The following is a 19100-nucleotide window of genomic DNA, read 5'->3' as shown; positions in this document are numbered from 1 at the left end:
TAATAACACGCTATTATGGGTAAAAAAAACTCTATTGTAAGCTCTGATTTCTTATGATCATTTGTCAGAAAATATTGGAATGTCAGGACTCAAACTTTTCATAGCCAATGGGGCCAACACTAAGAAATTTTACATAGACCGACCAGGTTTTCTATAGCCTTGGACCATCGGACCACCTTTACTTTCGAACACTGTGAATGGGTCATCGACATTTAAATTAAGTTATCAATATTATTACAGTGCATATATGTAATTTTAAGGAACCTATGCAAGTTTATCAAAATTTAATTTGAAATAAGTTACAAAGTTTATCCTCCATTAGGCCATATATATACAATGCATTTTTCTTTAATTGTTAAAATGTACGAGTTTTCTATATATTTGAACTTTGTAAAGGAACAAAACAATTAAATTAAGTTGAAAAGTTGCTTTATAGTTATTTTGACAGAGCTATTGAGACATGCATCCGATCTGTGAAGTCTCCGGACTAAGCAAAATCGAATTCCTAAATACCTTGCATTATATGTCTATCAATCAATTTCTGTAGCTCTGAATGTATGTCAGGCTAGCATTTTTGTTTTTTGTTTTTTTTTGTAGATTTTTGGTTTCTACTATCTCTAAAGTAGTGGTTTAAACACCTAGATTATACAAATTATGATTATGGTAATAATGATCAGAAGCTACCAGGGTATTTCTTTTGATGGTACCAAGATATATGTCAAGATCACTCAAAAGGTCAATTGGTTTAGACACCTTAGTATAAATTATATAAGTAAATATAGTTCTATCCTGGCAAGCTAGAAATTCTTTTATCATATTTCAGCTTAAATCAACATGCTGGTCGCTATATAAATTTATAATTTGGAAATTCCATAAAAAATATACAAAACTGGAATGTTAATAATTTTGAAGGAGTTATCTACTGTTTTATACATACAAGATTTTCAGTTATGGTAAGCACCCGCCCAACTATTTTTGAAAGATTTCTCTTTCCTGTAAAAAAGTCACCTTTCTGCCACCTGGTTCAGGTACTGCTCAAGACAATTCATAATAAGGCATTGCAAGCGTTACATAACCCCATGTGTATATGTGTACCCACTGAATTACCCTGAATTAATAAACCCTGAGACCAGCTTGTTCGAGTTATTTGATCAAATTTTTTCTTAACAAGAGGCCCAGAGGGCCTGCATTGCTCACATGGCTATACATTCAGTACATGGCAAATAAAACAATCATGTGAGATATATATATAAAAAATATTTTCCAATTTTTGAGCTGCAACTCCCAACAATGGTTCAAACTAAATTTTGTCATTTTTACAGATGAAGGATTTAAATGTTTTTTTGGCTATATTTCCCAGCTTGGGCCCACCCCTCTGGCCCAAGGGGCACCACATCCTTTGTTTATACAACAGTGGAAATCCTTTGCCTAAAAATGCCCCAGATCAATTTTCATTGCACCCAGGCCAGATTAAAGTACTTAACCGCATTTCTGCAGAGAATATTTTTAGCTCGGCAGCCTGCTACAGAACCACTGCCCTTAAATATTACGCTAGTGCATATTTTTTTAAGCTCTCATAGTATGGCAATAGTTGTCATAGCAAGTAACAAAAAAAGGATTAATATGAATTGATACTGGCTGGTAATTTAAGAACTTTTTTCTGGATCCTGTCCCCAGACTGCACAGCTAGGGCATAGACCCTTCTTAATATTGCCTCATGAATATTCATGTTTAAACCAGAACGAGGCTAAGTGAGGAAGCGTCCCTAGTAATGTGCAGCTATGGCTACATCATACAGTGATAGAGATTTAGATTTAATAACTTCACTTACCTTTTCATTTATTGAAAACTATATCCAAGCACAAAAACAAAACAAAAACCAAAAATCCTCTGGACAGAAGAGCATGAATAAAGGACTGAAGTGTTTAAGCGAAGGAAATATACAGTATATATATTCCTAGGTTCATGTGTAGTGGTTGTCGAAATTCAGTGCCTGGTCTGTCCACTTTTATTTGTCAAGGCCAAGCAACATTAAAATGTTGGTACTCATCCCTTTACTAACACTGCCACATGTAATATATATGGGATGTCAGAATGTCTGAGGACAAGAAACAAATAATTACATAAAGGGGATGCCATTCCTAAACCTCATTATCAGCATCTCGAATTGCTCTCCCCTCGTTGCCTTAGGGACTGTACTTGGGCCCAGTCTATTTACGTTTCACAGCTGCCCCTCACTGATCCCACCTTGTCATTAATTTCATTTTAATTATAGATAAGCATTTATACAAACAAAAAGGCTTATCCCAAACTGCACCTAGTCCTTGCAGCTCTTTAGGGTCAGTCCTCTAAATAGAAAATGGAGACCTTATTTACTCAATTAAGCACCCAGTATACTAGACTTGTACATGACCAGAAATGGAAAACAGATTATTCTACCTGTATATATTATGGAACTTATGACTTTTAAACTCATTTTATAGTAAAACCAGTCGGAAAGGTTGTGAAGTAACAGGGAAATGCTACCGTTTCCAGAGAAAAAAAAATGACTCGCCACATCAAATCAATGTAAATATATCAATGCATTTATTTCGTGTCGTTCACTTTTGATACAGATAACCAATACATACAACGTTTGCCATGAGGTAAACATAATGTATTATTTATAAGGATATCATAACTACATTACAGGTGAGTTTAGGTGATATCAACACTCTTGAAGTGAGTAAGGCAGATTGTATCTGTCATATTGGAATGTCGGGAGCATGTGGACATGTAGTGGGAACTCTGTACCAGCTTGGGAAATTCAAGATTATAAGTCAAAGAGCTATCCCAGTTGAAATTGCAAAGACATCTCAGCCACAAACTTGGCAAGTCCCAAGAGGGGAGAAAATCTGAAAACAACCTCATTCAACCCCATTCGTGGAGAAAATGTTAAATGGGACACAAAGTATGGAAGTCTATCTTCAGTACCACTTGATTTATTGATTCTCTCTTCTTTAACACAAATGAACGTACCAGCGGTAGAATCAAAATTTGGTAAAATACCACCATGCTCTCTTTTGGGTGTTCAGCAAAAATTAGAAAAGGAGTACTAAAGTATGTTTTAAATATATTTGATGAAAATGGAACACTCAGATCTTGTTTTAATAATCAGAAATTAGAGAATCATCTGTTGAAAATCTATTTACACAAATGTTTTCAATGCTAAACTGCTGACGTAAGCATGTCAACTCTTTCTCCTTTTCAGACTGTTGTTCTTCAAGATTTTTATGTTGTTTTTGGCTGTTTCCAACACTGTCTCTATTTTTCTCCTTTTTGTCCTGCTTTCTTCTGATACTGTGTTATCTTTACTACACTCTTCTTCCACTTGTGTCTCAATACACATTGTCTCATCACTGTAACATAAAGAACATGTATACACTACATGCATATTAAAGGTATATGTATGTAATAACTGTGTTATAATCAGGTGCAATTTAAATACATATCCATATTTACTATATTGAATAATGTTTTTGTATCAAAATTCATATCTATAATATACGTATATATATATACATGTTATATATATAGCAACCTGCACATTTACTATGATATTTACGGTATTAAACTGAACACTTATATTATGTTTAATAAAATATTTTACGAAATACTTGAACTGCTTGCAATTGTTATTTTATATATGGCTTGACATGTACTGTTCACTTGCAGAAAAAAATAACAAGAAATGGAAAATGATTGACCATAGTATGCGTTTACATGTATTAGATGAAGGCTAATTACCTACCTTGAATAATGGCCCTTCATCTCTTCTTATTTTTACAATCAACTGCTTTTTGATATCCTCATCTTTTGGAATATGGTGAAATTAATATAATCACCACAACTTCCATTGGATACACAATTTTGTGCACAATAATGTTGTTTGTTTTTGCTACATGTAGCTTGACTGGAAGCCATTGTGTATGCGTTGCTACGGTGGCTGTACTCACTTAGCCTCGTTCTGAGATAGGAATGCTAGGCATGCATATAATTTGAGAGAGGCCTATTGTGATTAATTGTTTTACCACCATACACATACTTTAAATGGCTTGATGTAAAATATATATCAAATCAGGATCAAGTAATGACATGCTGTAAAAGTTGAAATATAGCTGCTCTACAATCCTCATGTCCCTATAGACCAAACTTGAGGACGTTTATTTGCCTGTCCATCAGTAAACTTTTGTATATACACGTATCACAACTATTGTATCCCCTGGTTGGCAGGTCTAGGTCTGATGGAATGAGTCAATTCAATTTAAGTACTGTAAATGTATTGATTTTGACAGTAATTGATTTGTGAATAAAGTGAAATTATAGTGTATGCAGCTTTAATACTTCTGGCGTGGAAATTGGTTTACTGCTAAGATTACCACTAAAACAAGACTAATGCTAAAATAAGATCATTACTCAAACAAAATTACCACTAAAATATGTAGGTTTACAGTCTAAATGATTTGTAAATGAAACACTGGGTATCTACAGATAGTTATATAACTTCCCTTGGTAGGTATTTCGTCTAAATAGCAAACTATGATACCCTTGGTGGGTATTTAGTCTAGTGACAAACTATGATACACTTGGTGGGTGTTTAGTCTAGTGACACACTATGATACCCTTGGTGGGTGTTTAGTCTAGTGACACACTATGATACACTTAGTGGGTATTTAGTCTAATGACAAACTATGATACACTTGGTGGATATTTAGCCTAGTATAATCTTGGTGGGTGTTTAGTTTAATGACAAACTATGAAACCCTTGGTGGGTGTTTAGTCTAATGACAAACTATGATACACTTGGTGGGTGTTTAGTCTAGTGACACACTATGATACCCTTGGTGGATGTTTAGTCTAGTGACACACTATGATACCCTTGGTGGGTATTTAGTCTAATGACAAACTATGATACACTTGGTGGGTGTTTAGTCTAATGACAAACTATGATACCCTTGGTGGGTATTTAGTCTAATGACACACTATGATACCCTTGGTGGGTGTTTAGTCTAGTGACAAACTATGATACACTTGGTGGGTATTTAGTCTAATGACAAACTATGATACCCTTGTTGGTTGTTTAGTCTAGTGACACACTATGATACACTTGGTGGGTGTTTAGTCTAGTGACACACTATGATACCCTTGGTGGGTATTTAGTCTAATGACAAACTATGATACCCTTGGTGGGTATTTAGTCTAATGACAAACTATGATACCCTTGGTGGGTATTTAGTCTAATGACAAACTATGATACCCTTGGTGGGTATTTAGTCTAATGACACACTATGATACCCTTGGTGGGTGTTTAGTCTAGTGACAAACTATGATACACTTGGTGGGTATTTAGTCTAATGACAAACTATGATACCCTTGTTGGTTGTTTAGTCTAGTGACACACTATGATACACTTGGTGGGTGTTTAGTCTAGTGACACACTATGATACCCTTGGTGGGTATTTAGTCTAATGACAAACTATGATACACTTGGTGGATGTTTAGCCTAGTATAATCTTGGTGGGTGTTTAGTCTAATGACAAACTATGATACCCTTGGTGGGTGTTTAGTCTAATGACAAACTATGATACCCTTGGTGGGTGTTTAGTCTAATGACAAACTATGATACCTTTGTTGGGTGTTTAGTCTAATGACAAACTATGATACACTTGGTGGGTGTTTTAGTCTAGTGACACACTATGATACACTTGGTGGGTGTTTAGTCTAATGACAAACTATGATACCCTTGGTGGGTGTTTAGTCTAATGACAAACTATGATACCCTTGGTGGGTGTTTAGTCTAATGACAAACTATGATACCCTTGGTGGGTGATTAGTCTAATGACAAACTATGATACCCTTGGTGGGTATTTAGTCTAGTGACAAACTATGATACACTTGGTGGGTATTTAGTCTAATGACAAACTATGATACACTTGGTGGGTATTTAGTCTAATGACAAAATATGTTACACTTGGTGGGTGTTTTAGTCTAATGAGAAACTATAATACAATTACCCTTGGTGGGAGTTTAGTCTAATGACAAACTATGATACCCTTGGTGGGTGTTTAGTCTAGTGACAAACTATGATACACTTGGTGGGTATTTAGTCTAATGACAAACTATGATACCCTTGGTGGGTGTTTAGTCTAATGACAAACTATGATACCCTTGGTGGATGTTTAGTGTAGTGACACACTATTATACCCTTGGTGGGTATTTAGTCTAATGACACACTATGATACCCTTGGTGGATGTTTAGTCTAGTGACAAACTATGATACCCTTGGTGGGTGTTTAGTCTAATGACAAACTATGATACCCTTGGTGAGTATTTAGTCTAGTGACAAACTATGATACCCTTGGTGGGTGTTTAGTCTAGTGACACACTATGATACCCTTGGTGGGTGTTTAGTCTAATGACAAACTATGATACCCTTGGTGGGAGTTTAGTCTAATGACAAAATATGATACACTTAGTGAGTGTTTAGTCTAGTGACAAACTATGATACCCTTGGTGAGTATTTAGTCTAATGACAAACTATGATACCCTTGGTGGGAGTTTAGTCTAATGACAAACTATGATACACTTGGTGAGTATTTAGTCTAATGACAAACTATGATACCCTTGGTGGGTGTTTAGTCTAATGACAAACTATGATACCCTTGGTGGATGTTTAGTGTAGTGACACACTATTATACCCTTGGTGGGTATTTAGTCTAATGACACACTATGATACCCTTGGTGGATGTTTAGTCTAGTGACAAACTATGATACCCTTGGTGGGTGTTTAGTCTAATGACAAACTATGATACCCTTGGTGGGTGTTTAGTCTAATGACAAACTATGATACCCTTAGTGAGTGTTTAGTCTAGTGACAAACTATGATACCCTTGGTGAGTATTTAGTCTAATGACAAACTATGATACCCTTGGTGGGAGTTTAGTCTAATGACAAAATATGATACACTTAGTGAGTGTTTAGTCTAGTGACAAACTATGATACCCTTGGTGAGTATTTAGTCTAATGACAAACTATGATACCCTTGGTGGGAGTTTAGTCTAATGACAAAATATGATACACTTAGCGAGTGTTTAGTCTAGTGACAAACTATGATACCCTTGGTGAGTATTTAGTCTAAAGACAAACTATGATACCCTTGGTGAGTATTTAGTCTAATGACAAACTATGATACCCTTGGTGGGAGTTTAGTCTAATGACAAAATATGATACACTTAGTGAGTGTTTAGTCTAGTGACAAACTATGATACCCTTGGTGAGTATTTAGTCTAAAGACAAACTATGATACCCTTGGTGAGTATTTAGTCTAATGACAAACTATGATACCCTTGGTGGGAGTTTAGTCTAATGACAAAATATGATACACTTAGTGAGTGTTTAGTCTAGTGACAAACTATGATACCCTTGGTGAGTATTTAGTCTAATGACAAACTATGATACCCTTGACTCAGATTATATATGTTTGTGAGGGGAGTTAGGCCCAATGGAAAGTCGCCATGGATGAAGATGTTTTACAGTGTCCTGTTTACGAATTGGTTTCACACCTAATCGGATGATCAGAGTGTCAATGGATCCCTTATGGGTTATGATGTTGGTCACAGAGTTAGCAGTCCCGTTTGTGGCTATTGTGACTTTGTCATTGGGAGAACAACCTTTGTTCAGTGATGATTGGGAAGGGAAGGTGGTCTGTGGTTGTTGTCCATGATTGATGGGCAGACAGCAGTAGCATGTGTTCCAGGTCCATTCGGATGTCGAAGCTGTGCTGCAATGGTGAGATATCTTCCTATTTGGCAGTCTTGGAGTGTGTCGGATGCCATGTTTGGGGTTCTGTTTGTTGATATGGACTGTGTGTTGTTGCCAGTGGGATTGGGTGTCATCTTTGTGATGACATTCACCACTATGATTGAGTGACAACTTGCTATATGGAAACGAAGGCAAAGAAGCATCAACTGGATGTGTATTGGGGTCAGTCCCATGAACAGGGGAAGTGATGTTGGTCCTTTGCAACTAGAGAGCAATGTCTACCTCAGTCAATTTGTTTATTTTTAGCCTCGTAGATGTGGTCCATACTACAAAAAGTTTTGAAACATCACCTGGCAGAAACTGTTTCTCATCGCTAGTCTTGTGTAACGTGAGGGATTGCGCGAGAGTGAGGGTAATAATCGGCATGCTCTGCAGCATAGCTATAAGTCCCCTGATGCCCATGAGTTTGTCTGGCATATGATGGATACTGACCATCGTAGAACTTTGTTCTTTGTGCCAGATACATTTGTATAACAGGTTTGCAGAACGGCAGCTGCTGCATTGGAGATTGCTCACTTGATCTGTTGGAGTGGCCTTTTTATTAAGGCGGTTGGGGGTCTTATGTTTCTCGCTCCACACAGCTGGCGACTTGGAGTTGTTCCATGGGTAGTGTTAGTTATGCTGCATGTTCTCCAAAATGACAGGTCCTGATTTAATTTGTACCCAACAGCTCAGGGGTGGTATCGGCCATGGGTTGTATATATAGGTACGGTAGTTAATGTTGCTCCTCTGGTGCTGGGGGATGCTGGAGGATGGGGGAGTGCTCGGGAATGACTTGGCTCAACCACTGGCTTGGCAGTTTCTTATTAGAGAAGATTAGGGACAGTGGTAGCGAGAGAACCACTGTCCCTAATCTTCTCTAATAAGAAATTAAAATGCCAAGCCAGTAGTAATGGCCGGCCCATATTTGCATTGCTAACTTGGGTTGACCGTTCCTTTGGTGAGCGGAATCCTGTCCGAAGACTCTGTTTATTACGCACTGGTTTACGTAGACTTTGCTTGCCTTTTGTTGGCATATTATACCTTGTATAATGCAATTCGGTCATCTTTAACAACACTAATATTAAATTTTTTTCGGCATAGCCATCTAATTTTGTTTTGGCCCTGGATATGACGCGACAGGTGGCGTAACTGGTCAAGATGAAGTATGTGATTGGTCAATGTAGCGGTCAATGCAAAATGCAGATATGCATGCAGTTAAAAACGAAACAAAGTTAAGATTGAATGCAAGCTAAATAAGTGGATGTATCTTTTCAAATGAAACATTAATAAAATGATATTCCTGATTCAAATGCAGTCTTATTATTACCAAAAATGATTCAAACTGATCTAATTTTGTTATCTGTGCTGAAACGCATTAGTTTGTTGATTTATTTCACCAGCAGTATTACATTATAACCACCAGCATCAAAACTATGCCGTTTATCTTTCTTAAAGATATTTCTTGTTAAGCCTGATACTATCATTTCATGTATATGATGACAGGGAGTTATCAGAAATAAACTATACTTTAACCCAGATTGATAGGAGTTATCAGAAATAAACTATACTTTAACCCAGATTGATAGGAGTTATCAGAAATAAACTATACTTTAACCCAGATTGATAATGTTGTTAGTGTTGTCTCCTTTGCTCTAATTATATAATTTTTACTTTATATAATCATTACTGATTGATCACTTCCATGAGTGTGATCAGAGACCTATATACTAAAGGGATTCGCAACAAGCTCATTGGCTTACCAAACCTCACCGCCGAGCGGAATTTCGGGTAATTTATCCCAGAGTGCATTGCTGCTCCTACTGTTTAGACGCCATATTGAAGGTACGCCTGAAACACAGTCAGCTTTATGACAGCTCATAGAAGACTATTGTCCGATAACAAATCACGGGAATCAAACGTAAGTGCAATTATTTTTATGTAAACTGGTGTTTCTAACGTATTCCGTCGTACTTTATGTTCGGAAGACTGCACATGTGACCGTTCTTTTCACGGCGATTACCACGCTGGTTAGCTTATGTCTGGTGTTAAAGACGATGCTACATGGTTTCAGTTTACTTGTTAAACTCCTTTTTTATAATTTATTGACCAATTTCAAAATGGTTTTCAAATAATTGTTGCTCGATAGTTACTGTATCGCGTTTAGTCAGATTTGTTGTGTAATTCATTGTGAATATTTAGTTATTGCCCAGTGAAAATTAGTAAACAAAACAAGAGAAAAAGATGGCTGGTATACTATCGTCTATTTTGTTTTTAACTGAAAGGTATATATAATTTAAATTATCCATTAATTATATTCAATTCAACTTTAATATCATATTTATAATTAGATTAGTGATTTGATAGCTATAATCTGTAGAATTTTATATAGTATAATCATGACTTCTGTTAACATTGATCTCATGAATAATAAAGCCATTATTGAAAGAAATGCATTAATTGAAACTAATTGAAAAAAGCATAAATCAGTCTTATGTAAATTAAATTAAATATTATACTTTTTGTAAATTATTTAGTGTTTCAAAACAGATATTTGATACAGAATTGCAGGGATTGATCGAGGAATGAGTGTGTTGGAATATAATAGCTATGATATCTTTTGCACATAGCAAAACATTAAATACTGCGGTATATATTTTATTGTATATATATTGTGTGGGAAATTAATAAAATCAAAAGGTTATATATTTTTTCCCCATTATGACCGATATATATATATACCCCCCCCCTACTTCTGGGTCTACAGAAAAAAATATTGTCATGGTGATCACTTGGGCTACCCCACTCCATCCAAACCATAGGGACATTGACCACACCTTTATTACCTTTGAGATATACATCAATCAACAGGTGTGTCTCATTGTCAACACCTGTCCTGAGGCTGGCCATGTCCATCTCCCCAAAACACTAGAGTTCACTAAAGGCATGCTGTGTAGTATACAATCTAAATATTTACCTGTACTCTGGAAGACAAAAATCCCTCAGGTGTGTCCTCATTCCCTAATTAAACTTAAACGGGTCCATTCATATTTAGATATATATGTTTTTAGGTTAATTTTGAATTTACGAATCTGTTTAATCAACATTTGGGGTATATGAATTTACTGCAGGGTATTTGAAATTTGAATGTTTCAAATTTAAATCTTATTGAAGCTTCTCTGCCTATTCTATACCATAATGTATCAATATTTATTAAACTTGATTGTTTTTCTTCAGAAAGCCAAAGAAGAAAAGATCTACCATTGGAACATGACCTAAGCCCTATCAAAGTTTTCAATACTAAATAATAAAATATGATCAATCATCAAACATGACAGTGTTTTTTTTTTCATTTTACTTAAAGACTTTTGCTATAGCATTTGTCTAATAAACAAGAAATATCTCTAAAAAACGATAAAAGGCATAGTTTTAATGCTGGTTTTTATACTGTAAAACTGCTGGTGAAATAAATCAACGAATCATTGGTCTAGTGGTGGGTGCAGATGAGATACAAGATATATAACATTAAACAACTACGGATGTGTACAGGAGAGTGTTACATACATATATACATGAAAACTGTTCAATATAAAAGTATCTACACTAATAAATTTTGTCTTTTGCAAGCCAAGTAAAGATATTAACCTAAATTTGACAACTCTCTATTATTATTAACAGATAATAGTTGGATTATTTTAAAAACAGAATGTCTTTTGTAGTAATATTGTTTTATACATTTTACCCTCAGACCTGTATATAATGGACACATCAAAATAAAATGAAACTCATCCTCGATGTCACCCAAATCACAATTGTTACAGGTTCTATTTCTTTGGGTAATATTATTATGTCTACCTATTTCTATATTTAATTTGTGTGAGGATGCTCCACATACATTTATATTTAGTTTCTATAGGTTTTAAAACTACACAGTGGCTATCTATCAGATATTGATATATAATCTACCTTTCGACGAACTAGATATCTGTTAACATGTTTTGTTTTGTAACATTGGTCAATTTCTGCTCAATACTTTTAAAAGCATAGTCTACTGGTGAATTAGAATAAAACATGTACTCAATACCTAAAGCGGCTAATTCATTCTTAATGTCAAATATCCACACGTCATTCTCATTTACCATTTCATCAAGACATGTTTTCAATACCAGATTATCCGACTGTTTCACCAATATTTGAACACTCTTAATTTTCTCATAATAGTTAATGGTAATCTACCCAATTCACAGTAAACGAAGTCATTGCAAGTTGATTTAGGCACCTTATTAAGTTAAGTATTTTTTTCACAGAATTTCTAATGTACACTTTCGACATCCGGTGCTTTATGAAATCCCCATATTTCCGATGCATAACGTAAAATACTATTTACATACGAATCAAAAATAGAACAATAAGTTTCTACATTCAAGCAATGATTTCTAAGAGAAGTTGTCAGAGAAAATAAAGCTTTTCTGCCTTGTTCTGCAAAATGTTTTTGTGTTTTGTAAAACTTCCCATTGTAGTTGAACAGCATACCCAAGTATTTAAAACTGTCAACAATTTCTATATTGTCTTTATTTTTCATTATTATATTTCCATGGCTCATTATTTCTTATTTGTCCACAATTTCTAAACACCATGATTTTAGTTATATCAACATTGACCTCCAGATTCCATTTTATGGTATATGCATATAAAGAATCCAACATAATTTGTAAATCTTCTGGGCAGTTAACAAATAAAGCCATGTCGTCGGTATACATTAGCAAGAAAAGATCAAGCATCTGAAATTCAATACTTGGACAGTTTCATTAATAAAGTGTATTTAGATACAAAGAAAATAACACAGGTGATTATATTTCCCCTTGTAAGAGTCCGGTATAATTAGGGAAGCACTGACTGAAGTCAGTATCATTATCGAAAATATAAGAATCGTCGTCAGTATATTTCTCTATACATCTAAATTTAGATCATCATCTAATGGCAGAAAATCGGACATTTTCTAGGGACTTCAGTTATCACTAGATGGTGTGAAAAGGGAGGTAACTGTAATGTCTAAATTCGCCATGACAGTTGGTCCGAGCACATGTTATTTGAAATATATTTGAAATAAGCCTTGATGCTTAGTGTCAGAGTAAGGAAGGAGGTCACCAGTTATCTATGACTTATAAGGTATTTTCTCATTTCTCAGGTTATGTGAAATACTTGTTCTTTCATCTGTAAAACGTATTGATCGCCAATATCCCGTACCTGAGAGTGGTACGTTCGTTTGAGTTTTTGTTTTTTTGAGCAAGAAAATATTTGTGGTCGATAAAAGTCTATATGCCAAATGAAAGCTCATATATATATCAAGGTATTTTAAGTGAATTTTTCAAGCTTCTAAATGGCAGCGGAGAAAGGCGATTAATATTTTAATAAAATCACACTAATTGTTACCTCCCTTCGTGGTATAGCCTTTTCCAGAAAAATGTATTTACATAAACGTTTTTGTTGTAAATTGGCGTGAAGTATTTATAACAAACCACTCATGATATACGAACATATTTGATCATATTATGCTGCCTCATGTACTGTATTGACCTTACTTTTAACACAAAAGTAACGATAAAAAACAGTTTTGAATTTATTTGTTCAGCACCAGAGAAACAGACTATACTGTAGGAGTTATTTCCCTTCCGTTACTAATACTCTATGAAAGCTTCTCGTTTTATTTGAGTTATCCCCCTTGTTGATCGTGACCCAGTTAATAACACATTGATTAAATTGCAAATTGTAATTAATCTACAGTCAAACAATCCAAGAAAATATTTATTGTTGACTTTGGATGACTTTCTTTATCTATATAAGCGGTTTTCATAATTTTTTGAAAGTTTTAACTGAAGTCCCTACATTTTTTATATGTTTCAAACGGAAAAATGGTGCTTTTTTCGGTTAGACACTACTTAAATATCGTTGTTCACATCTGCCGATATACATTACAGTGCATAGGTTTAACTATCGCCAGTGTGAAGTTATCTCGGCCAAACGCGGTGACACATGTGCACAGACAGTCGTCGCCATCTCTTGGCACGGCACATGTCACTAATATAAACAACTCGGATATCCACCTATTGCGCAGCCGCAGCGCTTGATCTCGGGCGAGTACAAAACCCGGAATGCACTCAGGCGTGAAGAGATTTTTGTTGATTTATTGTGTTTATTAGGTCATAATTCCATTATTACTGAATTGATTTTTGTTCGGATACCAGCAGTAAAAGGGTCGATTTATCCCCTTTAAAATGGTATAAGTTATATTTATCAGTATCAAAAATTAGAAGTGAAAGTGGTGGCCGGAATGAACCCATATGGAATAAAAATGTCGATATTTACAACTGTTTTCGTTATAATAAATACCCATATCTCAAATATTACTGAACAGATTTTTGTTCGGGAACCACACAAAAACGGAGAATTTAGTACTCTTTCATATGATATAAACTGTTTGAATACATGTTCGATATTACTTTCAAAAGTGGTGGCCGGAATGAATTGATGTGGTGTGCAAAAAATAGCAAAATCGTCAAAGTTACATGTAAATTTCCATCTTTATTGGTCCATAACTCTTTTATTACTTAATCGATTTCTGTTCGGGACACACTCTGGACAAGATAATTTTATAGGCTTTAAGCTGATATAACTTTTATTAATATTCATTACAAATTCGGTGCAAAAGTGGTGGCCGGAATGAACCTAGTTGAAATTCACGGACGCCATTTTGAACAAAAGTTGAATGTAAAAACAACACAAGCTAGAACTACATGCTAGTTCTTTAATACAAGGGAAGTAACTCGAGCAAGGAAAAATTACCTGTAGAACTTTTAGCCATTCTGTTAGAATGTTACCAGGCTCTGCGACGTGGACGCAGTTCTACTTAAGAGCCCATTTTTTTTTAATTTTTTTTTTTATTCTTTTATTTTCATAGAGTCAGTATATTTTTGCTTTATTGTTTTATTTAAATGAATTTAATTTTTTATTGTAATCTTTTTATTCTATTTTTGTTTCATTGTTATATGAAAATTAATTTTTAAAACCTACGATGATCGGAACATAACCAGTCTTCTTCTGAATCTCTAAGATTTGCACACTCTTTATGTTTCCACGTTTTGCAATGTATCCTACCTGTTCTCCAGTCACAGCCAATCATTTCATCCATATTTATTTACAAGATTTAACTAGAATTCTTCAGTCAAACGAGGAAGACTTTGACGACACAGTCCAACTTCGCACAGGTAAGTGGTCCCAATTAGCGCTAAACTACTTCAACAACCATCTCCAGAATTACATCAAATTACATGCTGCAAAGTGAAACATTCAACAGTTCAATGGTTTGTATAATCCGCTGTCAGGTATTACAAATAATGCGTCAGAAAGTATCAACGCTGTCTTGAAAACTCACGTGAAAGGTAAGGAATTACCCGTCGATATTTTAACATTAAGTCTACAGTTGCTACAGTATAGATATTTTTATAACATTCAAACTGGAATGGCAGGGATAGGACAATACAAACTTTTAGATAAATTTTTATATGCTAAGATTCCAAAAGATGAAATTGTCATACCCAAAAAACTTTTAAACCCCAATGAAATCGTAGACTTTGTCAAAGGTAATTTAAAAAACGAGTCTTTTATAAACTTATTAGAACCTACTTCTAACGAAAACGGTAAAACAGTAGCAAGCCAAGACAGTGAACCAGTTCAAGAACCTAATGTTAGTAAAGTTAGTGAATCTAAAGAAGTAGACATATCAAACGATCTCAAAACCGACAAACAACAAATAACTGATAATATTCAAGAAGGTTTAGAAAATAAAAGTCAACCATCAAATAAAAATCTGTCTCAGGTATGTTTAGCTAGATTAGTTTTAGAAAATAATGGTGTCACTTTTGTTGAAAATCAAAAAGCGTTCGTTGTATGTGGGAACAACAATTCTAAATATGCAGTTACATTATATCCAAAGGAAACTTGTCAATGTCCGTCTACTGGAACTTGTTACCATATCATGGCTGCTAGAATGAAAATGGGGGATGAAATTGTAGACAGTAAAAGAACAGTTAGTTTAAAACAGTTATCTAAAAACAGTTTAAAAAGAAACGATAAAAAATCAGGCAGAAAAAAACCAAGATGTAACGATCATGATAGGGATGTAATTGCGGCACCTGATTCGGTTACTCTTAATCAAGATAATGATACAATAATGGTAGATAGTACGCCACCTAAAACGCCAAAATCTACGAAAAAACTAGGTCCATCAAAAACTCCTATTCAACAAATAAAAACTCCTACAAATCAATCGATTAAAAAGGAAACCTTAAGTCCTGTAAAAAAGGAAACCACGTGTTCCAAAAAGAAATTAAGATTTCAGTTAGAAGATTCTGATACATGTAATATTAGCGAAGATAATGTACAACTTGTTAAAAAACGTAAAGTCGCTGATAGCACAGAGTCGCTACAAAACCCATGGGTAAATAACTTAAATGAAAGCCATAAACTTAAAATTTCCAATAAAGAATGGATTTGTTCTGATATTATAAATGAAGTACAATCAATAATGTCTAAACAATTTCCTGGTTTGAATGGTTTCCAGTTGACAAACTTAGCTCCAGTATATGATTCAAATAAATGCAAATGGACAAACCAAATAGCTTTTCAATCTGTAGTTTCACCTTCTGTTCAAATTCACCATAATGGAAGAGACCACTGGGTTACAAGTTTTCAAACAAGTAATGGGGATATATCCGTTCTAGACAGTTTAGCATCAAAAGAAAATCATACAGTTAACACTCCGTCAATCGAACTTCAGCTTTGTAGTATTTACGGTAATAATAAAAGTAGTCTCCCAGTCAAAATTTTAGATGTACAGGATCAAAATAATGGCTACGATTGTGGGCTTTTTGCAATAGCTAATATGGTAGAATTTTGTTTTAAAGGTAATTCATTCAAACAAAAAACTAATTTCATTGAAAATCAAATGCGGGATCACTTAATTTGGTGTTTATTTCATGCCGTTTCCACAGTTCGTTAAAATAGCATCACAACTAAAAAAGGCAAGTAATAACAGTATCACAATAAATTGTAGTTGTTCTTGTGGGTTTCCAGATTGGATGGATGAAATGATTGGCTGTGACTGGAGAACAGGTAGGATACATTGCAAAACGTGGAAACATAAAGAGTGTGCAAATCTTAGAGATTCAGAAGAAGACTGGTTATGTTCCGATCATCGTAGGTTTTAAAAATTAATTTTCATATAACAATGAAACAAAAATAGAATAAAAAGATTACAATAAAAAATTAAATTCATTTAAATAAAACAATAAAGCAAAAATATACTGACTCTATGAAAATAAAAGAATAAAAAAAAAATTAAAAAAAAATGGGCTCTTAAGTAGAACTGCGTCCACGTCGCAGAGCCTGGTAACATTCTAACAGAATGGCTAAAAGTTCTACAGGTAATTTTTCCTTGCTCGAGTTACTTCCCTTGTATTAAAGAACTAGCATGTAGCTTGTGTTGTTTTTACATTCAACTTTTGTTCAAAATGGCGTCCGTGAATTTCAATTAGGTTCATTCCGGCCACCACTTTTGCACCGAATTTGTAATGAATATTAATAAAAGTTATATCAGCTTAAAGCCTATAAAATTATCTTGTCCAGAGTGTGTCCCGAACAGAAATCGGTTAAGTAATTAAAGAGTTATGAACCAATAAAGATGGAAATTTACATGTAACTTTGACGAGTTTGCTATTTTTTGCACACCACATCAATTCATTCCGGCCACCACTTTTGAAAGTAATATCGAACATGTATTCAAACAGTTTATATCATGTGAAAGAGTACTAAATTCTCCGTTTTTGTGTGGTTCCCGAACAAAAATCTGTTCAGTAATATTTGAGATATGGGTATTTATTATAACGAAAACAGTTGTAAATATCGACATTTTTATTCCATATGGGTTCATTCCGGCCACCACTTTCACTTCTAATTTTTGATACTGATAAATATAACTTATACCATTTTAAAGGGGATAAATCAACCCTTTTACTGCTGGTATCCGAACAAAAATCAATTCAGTAATAATGGAGATATATCCTAATAAATACAAAATATTATGAAAAATCTCTTCACGCCTGAGTGCATTCCGGGTTTTATCCTCACCCCTTGATCTCGTGCTAAATATACCTCCGGTTATGAGAACAATAGAATCTAGGTGAGGTCGTGACTCTGCAAGAAAAGCGGTTGTTTCGAATCCCTAGTATTCTGGTGTGATGGAGTTTTACAGTTGACCTCTGGTTGTATGCATGGTATTGTGCAAGAGCAAATGAAAATCTAACTTACTGTGCACTTCCGTAATACATGTGTTATTTCCAAAACCAGATTTCATTGGTGCAATAGGGTCTAATAATTTTCCAAATTTAGTCGACCTGCTAGCTAGCTCATTGGTTCACATGCATCATTGCATGGTAGGCCTAGTACAGCAGGCACGAGTTTATTTTACGTTATATCATGAATTGAAATAATAAGATACTTACCATTCCTCACTGTTAATCTTTTTCTTCAGATTAATTTTTCATGGTATCCATGGATATACAAGTCAACGAGATCAACCAGTTAAACAGACGACGCGAGTAGCGCGGTGAAAACGTTTTGTAGACAGGTATTTTAGTAGGGCGCTTTCAAACGCCTCACTAACCAGAATGGGAGCTCCCGCCATTTAGGCTGCCATATGAACCCCGCCGAATAGCAATTTTATAAGCTGCCAAATGATGCCGATAGTTGCTGGGCCCATCAGGCAAATCGTTGCTCTGTATAGTTCTGGTATGCACTTTGCAAATGTAGAATATATTTTTTCTACGTGTTTTTTTTTAAATAAGTATTATTGTCGAAAGAAGTGACGATTTCCATGATCATTATGCTTAATGCCATTTGACGGTAGGCCTACTGGTGACTTTATGATACGATCGCGACACAGGGCTTTTGCTCCTGGGGCATGGCGATTTACCCAAAAACACCACAATGTACCCCCCCCCCCCCCCCCCCCCCCCAAACACACACCTCTTAAACACCCCTACGAATTATAGTTTAGAACAATATATATAACAACTGAACCACGTGTGAAGGGGCGTAACTCCAACAGGAGTTTACGAGTGTTACCTGTTAGTATGTAGTGCGTTGTTATAATTATTGTACATAAATCTCCATCTAAGTGAAACAAGTATTTCATTTCTGTTTCA

The 19100-nt window shown here is 34.9% G+C and overlaps 2 protein-coding genes across 3 annotated transcripts in view; one reads left to right on the top strand and one right to left on the bottom strand.

Annotated features, from left to right (window-relative positions):
* LOC117337395 (deoxynucleoside triphosphate triphosphohydrolase SAMHD1-like) overlaps positions 1 to 19100 on the bottom strand; it is a 73680-nt gene that overhangs the window by 48658 nt on the left and 5922 nt on the right. The window contains exon 1 of one of the 2 annotated variants that reach the window (XM_033898370.1): positions 18399 to 18417. The exons of the other annotated variant lie outside the window; for it this stretch is intronic. The gene's annotated coding sequence lies outside the window, so the exon portion shown is untranslated. Of the gene's footprint in view, positions 1 to 18398; positions 18418 to 19100 lie in introns of those variants that run through there. 2 annotated transcript variants of the gene reach the window in all.
* LOC117337394 (mdm2-binding protein-like) overlaps positions 18554 to 19100 on the top strand; it is a 30494-nt gene continuing 29947 nt past the window's right edge. The window contains exon 1 of the mRNA XM_033898367.1: positions 18554 to 18684. Within this exon, the coding sequence (XP_033754258.1) occupies positions 18630 to 18684 (55 nt within the window). The 5' untranslated portion in view covers positions 18554 to 18629. The remainder of the gene's footprint in view (positions 18685 to 19100) is intronic.

Source organism: Pecten maximus, chromosome 11 (genome assembly GCF_902652985.1).
Source record: "Pecten maximus chromosome 11, xPecMax1.1, whole genome shotgun sequence".
NCBI classification, from domain to species: Eukaryota; Metazoa; Mollusca; class Bivalvia; order Pectinida; family Pectinidae; genus Pecten; species Pecten maximus.
The sequence above is the reverse complement of the archived record's forward strand: the minus strand, read 5'-3'. Positions and strand labels throughout refer to the sequence as shown.